This window comes from Carettochelys insculpta, chromosome 11 (assembly GCF_033958435.1).
Source record: "Carettochelys insculpta isolate YL-2023 chromosome 11, ASM3395843v1, whole genome shotgun sequence".
In the NCBI taxonomy this organism is placed as follows: Eukaryota; Metazoa; Chordata; order Testudines; family Carettochelyidae; genus Carettochelys; species Carettochelys insculpta.
The window spans coordinates 19,667,948-19,678,502 of record NC_134147.1 but is presented as its reverse complement, the minus strand read 5'-3'; the positions used below and the strand labels follow the sequence as shown (position 1 = coordinate 19,678,502).

Genomic DNA, 10,555 nt, shown 5'->3' with positions numbered 1-10,555 from the left:
CCTGCCTGAACAGCAGGGCACACCCTCACCTATGCTCCAAAGCAGCTAGGCCCTGCCAGCGCCGCCTGCAAGCCTGCCCAGAGCAGTTATAAAGAGCTGGTTTGAGAGGCTGCTGGAACAATGGGGAGGGACCAGGAAGGCCACAGGGCTTGGGGTGAAGGTATTATGGCCAGGCCCCTCCATGAGGCTCCTCTCCCCTCCAAGAGCGGAGGCAGGAGACAGGAAACCAGGCCCCCAGCCCCCACTGCACTTGCCACACCTGTCTTGACCTAGGAGTCACAAAAGCACGTGAGGTAAACAAGAAGAAAGGGGCCAGCATCAAAGAACCCAGGCGTCCGGGGCAGGGTTTGCCTCATAATCCAAGAAACCGAAGCAAGAGCTTGTCCTCAGCGACCCCTAACCTGTGCACCTGGTTGAGCTGGGTCTAACCAAGCACTCGCTGGCAGGTGGATGGGCTTATGCAGGGATTAGCAGGGGCAGGCTGGGTAACACCACCTGCCCGGGGGCAGAGGGGGACCGGGCCGTGCCTGACGGGCGGGCGGCAGAAGGGATTAGGCCAGGAAATTCAAAGGCAGCTGAGAGGCAATAAACACACGGCAGCTCTGGGAGGCAGGCGGCTCCACCCCGAGCACTGCAGGGCAAGGGCTGCGGGGACATGGTTCTCTTCCCCTACGCCGGGCCAGCAGGGGGGCAGGTTGCTGATTAACCCCAATTGGATGGGGTGGGGGGGGTTAAAGTCCAAGGAGTGAGGGCAGAGATAGCCCATTTGTTCATGTTGCTCGTGCCAGCTAAGCCGGGCAGAAACTACCTGCAGCAGCTCTCGCAGGCTGGAGCAGAACCCACGAGACCTGGCTCCCCACGCCCACAAGAGCCACACACACCAACTGTGCCACGAACACAAAACCTTTTATTGAGACTGGGGCGGACAGGACAGGGGGAAGCCTGGGGAAAGGAGGGCTGCGCTCGGGACAGCTCCGGCATGTGTCCGAGGGTCCCGACTGGTGACTGAGCGTGTGACCCTTGCCGGGATGGTTCCACAGCAGGTGTGGAATGGGGGGTCGGGGGAGGAGACAACGACACTCCCAGCATGCAATGCCCCAGCACATTCAGCAGCAAGGGAAGGAGACAGTCCATTCTTCCTTTGGTCCTTAGGTCAACACTGGGAGCCCTGCCCAAACTGGCCTGCACCCTCAGAGGCCAGAGCCATCCCTGTGCAAGGGGGGGTGCTGTCTGACGGGGGAGTGGTCAGCCGGAAGGGACACAGAGCTACCTCCCCCCACTTCCTGCACTCAGAACTCATCCCTCCACCTGTCGCATCTCGGAGTCCTCGTGCCCCGTTTCACCAGCGCTCTCCTGTGACGCACGGGGACGTGCACACCTAGGTCTGAGGGGTGGAGTAGAGGCTGTGGTGGTGGCTAGCCTGCACAGTGACCTGGGAGAAGAGCAGGGGGGTAGTGGGGGGCTGCCCGCTCAGCCAGTCCGGATCCCTCCCAGTCCGGCCAATGGCTCCGTACCAGCTGCTGCTCCCCAGTCGGCCTGCCAGGCTGCAAAGCAGAGATGGGGGTTATGTGGGGTGGGGGATCCAGCCCCAGAATTCCGTCCTCCATCCCTCTCCCAGAGCAGGTTCCCCTCATCTGCCCCATCCAACCCCAAGCAGATACAAAGCCAGAAGGCTTAGCTCCCAGCATGCAATGCTCCAGTACCCCAGCAATTAGTCCCCGGGTGCGGGGGGTCAATTCTTCCCAGGGGCTTTAAACCCCATTGGAGTTGGGAGGACCCTGGGGACTCGCTCCCCACATTCGTCTCCCCCCATGCGGATGTTACCTGCTGCTCTCCCTGGAGAGGGGCTCTCTCTGGTACTGCCCGGGGGACTGGAAGGTCAAGGGGGGGGGATTACCTGCTGCCCTTCTTCCGGGGGGGCCCCTCGCTCTCGTAGTGCCCGGGGTGGTCAAAGAAGTAAGACCGGGAGCCCCCAAGCTGCCCATTGATGATGTGGTTGGCACTCTGCCGGGGGGGCAGGCAGGAGAGAAGAGAGAAGCTATTACTGGGGGAGGCAAGGTTTGTCTTCCCAGCCCCCCCTTTCCCTAGGTGGCTGCTACCCACCAGGCTGACCCACAGGAAAATGGCTGTTCTGGGGGAGATAGACCCCTCCTACCAGGCTGAAGCTTGCTTTGCAGAGGCCCGCCCATCAGATCTGCCCCCACCTGCTGCAACACTCTTGCCCTATGGGGAGGAGGATCTCCGTATTGTGCCAGCCCAGCTGTGCAATCCCCCCACCCCCAGCTGCAAGGCACATAAGGGGGAGCCCTGCCTGACCCTAAGAGCTGATAAGTGACACCTCAGCAGGCCACACCTCCTCCTCCCCAGTCTGGCCTAATATGTGAGTCTGTAAACCTTCCTGGCTGCAAGCAGGGAGCAGGAACTCAGAACATGCCACAGGAACTGGCGCCAGCAAACACCAACAGAAAAGGAGCAAAGGGAGCCGGAGGCTGACAGCCCTTAACAAGGCATGTGAGCCCCAAAATCAAGGGATCAAAATGGGTGTGTCAGAAATCAGACCAAACTGGTGGACAAACTCCCCAGGGGCTGGGCTGTCCTCTCCCCTACCCCTTCCAGGGCCCATCAGAGAGGGCCAAGGGGCTCAGGTGTACAACGCCCAGGACAGAGACAGAAGAGCAGGAAGAAAGGTTGGCTGTCCCCTCCTCCCATGGGACCTTGGGATCCACCATGACATTGTTTGGCCTTTGCCACCCTGAGCCCAGGAGATGCCCTCATGAGACCAGGCCGAAGATGGATTCGGTTGAAACCTCCCCTGGCTTTACTAAACCCAAGCACCAGCTGGGAGAGAGGGACTGTCACCCCACCGCGTGCATCCCTCCCATCTCCCGATTTCTCCCCAGCCCCTTTGTGCCTCCTGCCCAGTAAGCAGCTAGCTTAGCTGGCTCTGACAGCGCAGTAGGAGAAGCTGCCGCCTGCCTGTGCTCAGCGTGTGCCTGTCCCACAGGGAAGCTGCATTGGAGAGCTGGCCCCATGGATAGAGGCTGCGGTTCTCACCTGGCTGGGAGTTTTCATTTCCTGTTACGTGTTTGTCTTGTTTTGTTTTCGACAGACCGGGGCAAGAGCTTAGCAAGGACGCCAGCCCCGCCTGTCTGAGCCAACATCTGCTCCCGCCAAGGACAGTTCTTACACCTTTCCTGGCACCTCAGAGGCTGCCAGATGGGTTTCGCCCGGCCACAAACTCCCCCGCCAAGGGAATGGGTGCAAGGGCTGGGGTTACAGGTCTGACCCTCCACCTTCCAAATGCTTTCACTGATTCACCTCCTTTATCTGTATCTGTATGCCCAACACAATGTATGCTAGTGGGAAGGGGCAGGTTTAGAGGATAAAATACACAAAGAAAAAGTTAAAATTTACTTAAGAAGTCACCAGGGCCTGATGAAATGCATCCGAGAACACTTTCTAGAGAAAGGGGTAAGCAGTGAGGTGGCAAAGTTTGCAGATGATACCAAGCTGTTCAGGACAGTCAAAACCAAAGTAGATAGTGAAGAACTTCAAAAAGATCTCAGCAAACTGAGTGATTGGGCAGCAAAATGGCAAATGAAATTTAATGTGGGTAAGTGTAAGGTAATGCACATTGGGAAAAATAACCCCAATTATACATACAATGGGATGGGGGAAAATTTAGATACAACAGATCAGGAAAGGGATCTTGGAATTATAGTGGATAGTTCTCTGAAAACATCCACGCAAATAGGATGTTAGGAATAATTAAAAAAGGGATAGAGAATAAGACGAAGAATATCATACTTCCCCTATATAAAACCATGGTACGCCCACATCTTGAGTACTGTGTGCAGATGTGGTCTCCTCACGTCAAAAAAGATATACTGGCATTAGAAAAAGTTCAGAAAAGGGCAGCTAAAATGATTAAGGGTTTGGAAAGGGTCCCATATGAGGAGAGGCTAGAGAGACTGGGACTTTTCAGTCTAGAAAAGAGGAGACTGAGGGGTGATATGATAGAGGTATATAAAATCATGAATGGTGTGGAGAAAGTGAATATTGAGAAGTTATTTACTTGTTCCCATAATATAAGAACTAGAGGACACCAAATGAAATTAATGGGTAGTAGGTTCAAAACTAATAAAAGAAAACTTTTCTTCACACAGCGCACAGTCAACCTGTGGAACTCCTTGCCGGAGGAGGCTGTGAAGGCCAGCACTCTAACAGAGTTTAAAAAAGAGCTTGATAAATTTTTGGAGGTTAGGTCCATAAATGACTATTAGCCAAGGGTAAAGTACGGTGCCCCTAGCCTTTAGTCAAAGGCTGGAGACAGATGGCAGGAGACAAATCGCTTGATCATTGTCTTCGGTTCACCTCCTCTGGGGCACCTGGCACTGGCCACTGTCAGCAGACAGGATACTGGGCTGGATGGACCTTTGGTCTGACCCAGTGTGGCCGTTCTTATGTTCTAAAGGAGCTGGTTTCTGAGCCTTTAGCTATCACCTTTGAAAAGTCCTGGAAGTTAGGAAGGATTCCAGAAGACTGGAAAAGGGCAAACATAGCACCCATCTATAAAAAGGGGAAAAAGAGCAACCCAGGAAGCTTCTGTGCCAGGAAAGATAATGGAGCAAATAATTAAGGAATTCATCCACAAACATCTGGTAGAAAATAATGTGATATGTACAGCCAGCATGGACTTGTAAACAACAAATCCTGCCAGACCAACCTGATAGCTGTTTTTGACAGGATAACAAGTCTTCTGGACAAGGGAGAAGCGGCGGGTGTGTTATACCTCGGCTTCAGTAAGGCATTTGACATGGCCTCGCGTGATCTTCTTATCAATAAACTAAGCAAATACAACTTAGATGGGGCCACTGTAAGGTGGGTGCATAACTGGCTGGATGAACATTCTCAAAGAGTAGTTATTAATGGTTCACAGTCATGCTGGAAGGGCATAACAAGTGGGGTTGTGCGGGGATCTGTTTTGGGACTGGTTCTATTCAACATCTTCCTCAACGATTAGATACTGGCATAGAGAGTACGCTTATTAAGTCTGCAGATGATACTGAGCTGGGAGGGGTTGCAACTGCGTTGAAGGATGTGCTCATAATTCAGAAACTGGAGAAATGGTCTGAGGTAAACAGGCTGAAGTTTAATAAGGCCAATGCAAAGTACTCCACTTAGGAAGAAACAATCAGCTTCATATATATAGAATGAGAAGTGACTGTCTAGGAAGGAGAACTGTGGAAAGGGATTTAGGGGTCATAATGGACCACAAGCTAAATATGAGTCAACAGTGCGATGCTGTTGCAGAAAAAGCAAACATGATTCTGGGATGCATTAACAGGCGTATTGCAAGCAAGACATGAGAAGTCATTCGTGTGCTGTACTCAACGTTCATTAGGCCTCAGCTGGAGTATTGTGTCCAGTTCTGGGCACCACATTTCAAGAAGGATGTGGAGAAATTGGAGAAGGTCCAGAGAAGAGCAAACAGGAGAAGGAAAGTTCTAGAGAACATGAGCCAGGAGGAAAGACTGAAGGAACTGGGCTTGTTTAGTTTGGAAAAGAGAAGACTAAGAGGGAACATGATAGCAGTTTTCAAGAACCCCAAAGAGGGTTACAAGGAGGCAGGAGAAAAATTGTTCTCCTTGGCCTCTGAGGATAGGAACAGGAGCAATGGGCTTAAACTGCAGCAAGGGAGGTTTAGATTAGACATTCGGAAAAAGTTCCTACCTGTCAGGGCAGATAAACACTGGAATAAGTCACCTAGGGAGGTTGTGGAATCTCCATCACTGGAGATATTTCAGTGCAGACACCTATCGGGGATGGTCTATATGGTGCTTGGTCCTGCCGAGAGGGCAGGGAGCTGAACTCGATGACCTGTCACAGTCCCTTCCAGTTCTAGTGTTCGACAATTTATGAGCTGGTACCCAAGTTTCAGAGGACATTTAACAGGGGGCTGAGCAGACCAAGGTCTCTGTACTCAGAGCCTCAGTTAAGCCCTCATTTGGGCTGGACAGTGGCAGGGTCACAACTCCTTTGAGTCTGTCGTCGTTCCTTCAAAATTAACCCACCAGGTCCAGCTCCTCTCCGCCGGTCCTGGGCTCCCCTTGCCCCACTCACCAGATCCTGGGGCGGGCGGTGCACCCGGAAGAAGCCCACCAGCAGGGCAGTTGGCAGCAGCTCCCACACAAAGAGGATGAGGCCAAAGACCAGATATCCTTGGTCTCCTAGGTCAGTGATCAGATCCGCCTGGAGTGGAGGAGGGGCAACAGCTCAGAGTCTTGTGGGGGTCTGGCCACCAGCCCCAGGTGCCCCCTACATCTTCCCCAGCCAAAGCTGGGCTCTGCAGAAGGGCTGAGACGCTGCCCCTCAGGAACAGAGAGCAAACAGTGGGGGAGAGATTGTGCCCAACTCCCCCAAAGTGGGAGAACTAAAGACACCAGTCCCCCTGGAGAGGCAGCTCACTAGACCCCCGCAAAACCACACTCAGCCTTCCACCATGCCCCAGACCCCCCATCAGACCTCTGGAGACGCTTACGCCCCCAGTCCCACCATCGCTGTCCCTCTGTGCCTTGCAGCCTGCCTCCCCCACCTCTCCACTGGCACCCCCCGTCTGCACTAACCTGGTCGGAGACATTGTACCAGTCGTAGTCAAAGGAGTCCAGCCGGGTGTGGGAGCTCAACGCCAGGGCCACCAGGTTGTAGCAGGCACGGCTGGCATGTAGCAGTACCATGGTGCCACCCATGGCTGCTGTCTGGCACACGGTGGTGCCCTGCCGGGGGAGGGGGAGACAGACAAATACAGGCACCGTTCCAGGGACCTGACCGCCACCCCCCATGCCCCAGGACTCCCTTCAGTCCCACACACACCCCCGTTCCCAGCCCACCAAGGAGCATGATCTTTGGCCAGTGCTAGATCGCACCCCCTACAGGGGAAATCTCCATGATAAATTGCCCCACCCACCCACCCCATCCCAGCCAGTCCCCCCAACCCTGGGGTCAGGTCAGAGCCAGTCACCCCCAGGGTGAAGGGCCCTGTAGTCCATCCCTAACGTTCCTGAGCCACCCAGCGCCCCTGGATCTGTGGCCGGATTGGAACCAGTGCCCCCTGGAATCTCACCTTGGCCTGCAGGTAGAGGCTGGTGCTTGGCGAGCCACGAGCCACAAGGCAGAGGCAGAGCGCCAGCGTGACGGCCCCCAGCACAAAGAGCGAGTCATTGATGAGGACACGGGTCAGCACCACGGCCCAGGGCTCAGCCTGCCCCAGCCGCACCACGAAGGCACAGGCCACATTCACTGCCAGGAAGAGCAGGCTGGTGCCCAGGCAGGCCCCGCGCACAGCCAGCCTGCAGGAGAGACTGAAACTGGGGAGGGGAGACTGGAGACGTGCTGCTCCCCTCATGCCCTGGGGGGCAGTTCCACATCACCCCAGGCCCTGTCCAGCTCCCCCAGCTCTGTCTTCACCCAACCCCTCCGCACAGCTCCGTCCCCTCCTACTCCCTCCAGCTATCCCCACTTCCCCCCAGCTCAACCCCCTAAGCAGCTTTGCTGCTGGGCTCAGGGAGTGTTAATGGTACAGGGAAGATGCCCACTCAGAGATCCAGCACAGTCCCACTCCACCCAGCAGCCTATGTTCTGGGGGGTGGGGGGACACACAGAGAGCCTCAGAGCCCCTTAGGCCAAAGCCACCAGCACCAGGGGATGGAGCCAGGGTGAGAGGGCCCCAACTCAGCTGAGCGACTTCTGGGTCTGGAAGGGGAGTGGGGTGTGGCTGGCAGTGTTCCCGCTGGTATTTCCCATCCATGTGCAGAATAAATTTTACAATGCGCATCAAGGCATCTGCAGAGGTGCACCCCCATCAGCAGACACACATGCTGCCGGCTGTGCACCTTGTGCTAATCAGCTAGGCAGCCTTTGACTCTCTCCTAGGTCGCCGCCCTAGGGCTCGGCTTACAGGGAACACTGGCAGTGGGTGCCAGGGGGACGGGGTGTTAGGGCTCCTGAGTTCTCATTCCCCGCCTGGCGCCTGGAGGTTCAGTAAGTGACTGCTTAGATATAGAGTGGGGCCAGTAAGTGACTGCACAGCTTTAGGGTGAAGGATGTGGGGTGGGGGATACTCACAGCCCTTTGGTCATGTTCGGGTGGTACTTAGCTTTAGCCTTGAACACCACCTAAGGAGGGGGGCAGAGTTAGGGTCACAGCCTGACGGGCATCCCTCCACTAGCGCATGCCCCTCGCAGCATGGCCGGTGAGGCAGAGTCCAAGGGAGATAAGGTGCAGAACATCAACAAACAAATCACTCCTCCCTGCCCCACCCTCAGCCACCAAGCAGCCGGACCCAACAGCAGTCAGAGCACGCTAGAACCAGCAGCGGGGGCAGCAAAAACTGGGGGCACTGCAGGAGACAGGGCAGCCCCCATAACTAGGGTTACCATATGGAAAAGAGGGCACCCCTGGGAGGGACCATGTCTGTATCAGTATGTACCAGCTCCCCTCATGTTAATGTTATGGTATGTCTAGTGCATTAATAGAGTGTGAGTTGGTAGATGCTGGTAGATACACTCCCTCGTAGGGGTGTCCTCTTTTTTGGAAGGTCAAATGTGGTAACCCTACCACATGCACCCCTCCCGCTCAAAGGGAGAGAGGCTGGGTCTCTGGGGCCCGCGTCAGGCCTCACTCCCCCGACCCAGACTCACCACTGAGACCACCAGGATTTCATTAGAGGGGGAAAGGTCCCAGGTCTCATTTTCCCCCTCAGGAAGCCAGTTTCCCTCCCTCCCCCAAGGGGCAGACTGATAGCAAGAGGGGCAAGGATTTGTTTCTCCTTCTGCAACCCCACGGTCAAATAGTCCCCGCCCACCACTCCGCTCCCCACCCCACAAGTGCTACCCTCACAGATCTTCTTCCCCCCTGCTGGAGTCCACCCCACGAGGCAGGGACAAGACACACGGCATAGAAGGACGCAGTTCTCTGGGGCGTGGATACTCCATCAGTGGTGTGCCTGGGCACCTCCGCAAATATTTACGCTAGCAGCGCATGAAGGGAATGGAGACAAGTGGGTTAGGGAGCAGGTTGGAAACTGGGAGTCAGGACTCCTGGGTTCTGCCCCGCCCCTGCTTTGGAAGATGAGTGGGGCTCAGTGGTTAGAGGAAGGGCTGGGAGCCAGGACTCCTGTGTTCCCAAACCCAAGCTGGTGGCTTTTTGTCACAGAGCTAAGCCACGCAGTCCCCCCACGACCCGATTACCTGGGCAAAGTAGAGGTTCATGAGCATCAAGGTGAAGAACTGGAGGCAGACGGGGCAGCAGTAGAGCAACCAGTAGAGGAAGGGGCCCAGCTGGTTGGCTTTGAGAGTGTTCTTGAAGTAGAAGGAGAAGAGCGTGGTGCGGAGAGTGGCCCAGAGTAGGCAGAGGAAGAGGAAAACGGTCTGATAGCTGAGCTTCTTGTGCCGGTAGAGCAGCACCAGCCACAGCTGGGCATAGACGGAGAGGAAGAGCAGGGCATACAGCGCCGTGTATAGCACCGTGAGCCCCAGCTTGACCGCCGGGGGGAAGGCTGGGGTCAGGCGCTGGGCTGGCACTATCACCGTCAGGTTGCTGGCAGCTTGCTCCATGCCCAGCTGTTTCTTTGAGGTGGGAATGTGGGGTGGGGGGGAAGCTAAGCTACATAAGGGCTATGAGGGGAGGCATCTCCTGAAAGAGATGATATAACAAGGCCAGCACGAAAAAGAGAGGCGCTGGGGCAGACAGAGTTTGAGGTGCCAAGGAAGGATGCCCTACAAAGGGAGCAATGGTTTATCTTGGGCAGAGGGGTGTTATTGCTGGGGGGCACAGCTGTCCTGGGCAGTTTCCCTAGGGGAAACGTCTGTCTTAGGCTACAGGTACAGGTGCTATAAGGACAGGGCTCAGTGTGTCCCAGGCTGGGATGCTGTTGCTATGGGGAGCCACAGCATATCCAGATATCAGTTCCCTTTCTGACGTGCTGAGTCCAGCACATAGGGAGGGAGAACCAGCTCCTGTGGATGTAGGGGGGAGGGTGTTTCCAGCACACCCTGGACACCCCCCCCACGGCAGATCCGCAACAGCAGCAGCGGCCGCTGGCATCACAGCCCCCCCCACAGGAAGAGGCAGAGTCCTAGGGCAAGGGCGGCCACGGGGGCCCCGGCAGGCTCAGGCTGTTTCATGGAGCGGGGCCAGCCCAGGTGAAGGGGGGCACGGAGGGCTTGGGCCCCGATCCCCGGCTGCGGGGAGCGACGCGTGCTCCTGCCAGGGGCGAGGGGGGGTCCCACTCCCTCGGGGGTCTCCCCTGCCACCTCCCCAGCCTCACTGGACACCAGCGTCCCCCGCCCACCAGGGTCTCCAGGATACTGAATTTTTTTTAAAAAGCACGAAGGGGCCCGGACTCCTGGGTCCCTCGACTCACCCCAACGGGGTACCCGCCTCTAAGGGTCCCCCGGAGAACCCCCAAGTTTGGGGTCCCCCCGCGCTCCCCCTACTCGCCCTTCCCCCTCTCCCTTTCCTTAAGAGACCCCCGCCTTAGAGTCCTCGGACGCCT

At 56.3% G+C, this 10,555-nt stretch overlaps 1 protein-coding gene across 1 annotated transcript; it reads right to left on the bottom strand.

The window, feature by feature from the left end:
- Positions 1 to 890: 890 nt before the first annotated feature.
- GPR137 (G protein-coupled receptor 137) lies at positions 891 to 10,464 on the bottom strand. Its single transcript, XM_075005390.1, has 7 exons — positions 9,249 to 10,464; positions 8,125 to 8,174; positions 7,124 to 7,349; positions 6,627 to 6,776; positions 6,124 to 6,252; positions 1,898 to 2,004; positions 891 to 1,544 (listed from the first exon to the last, which is right to left on the bottom strand). The coding sequence occupies exons 1-7, from the start codon at positions 9,612 to 9,614 to the stop codon at positions 1,379 to 1,381; spliced, it is 1,194 nt and encodes a 397-aa protein (XP_074861491.1). The 5' UTR covers positions 9,615 to 10,464; the 3' UTR covers positions 891 to 1,378.
- Positions 10,465 to 10,555: the final 91 nt, after the last annotated feature.

What these genes read in the sequence shown, in the direction of transcription:
- GPR137 (XM_075005390.1), bottom strand. Translation starts at nt 9,614, where the DNA reads ATGGAGCAAGCTGCCAGCAACCTGACGGTGATAGTGCCAGCCCAGCGC. An exon ending in CCGAACATGACCAAAGGGCT is followed by an intron (nt 7,350 to 8,124) that starts GTGAGTATCCCC and finishes TCTCTCCTGCAG; the next exon opens with GCTGGCTGTGCGCGGGGCCT. An exon ending in ACCGCCCGCCCCAGGATCTG is followed by an intron (nt 2,005 to 6,123) that starts GTGAGTGGGGCA and finishes CCCCCCCGGCAG; the next exon opens with AGTGCCAACCACATCATCAA.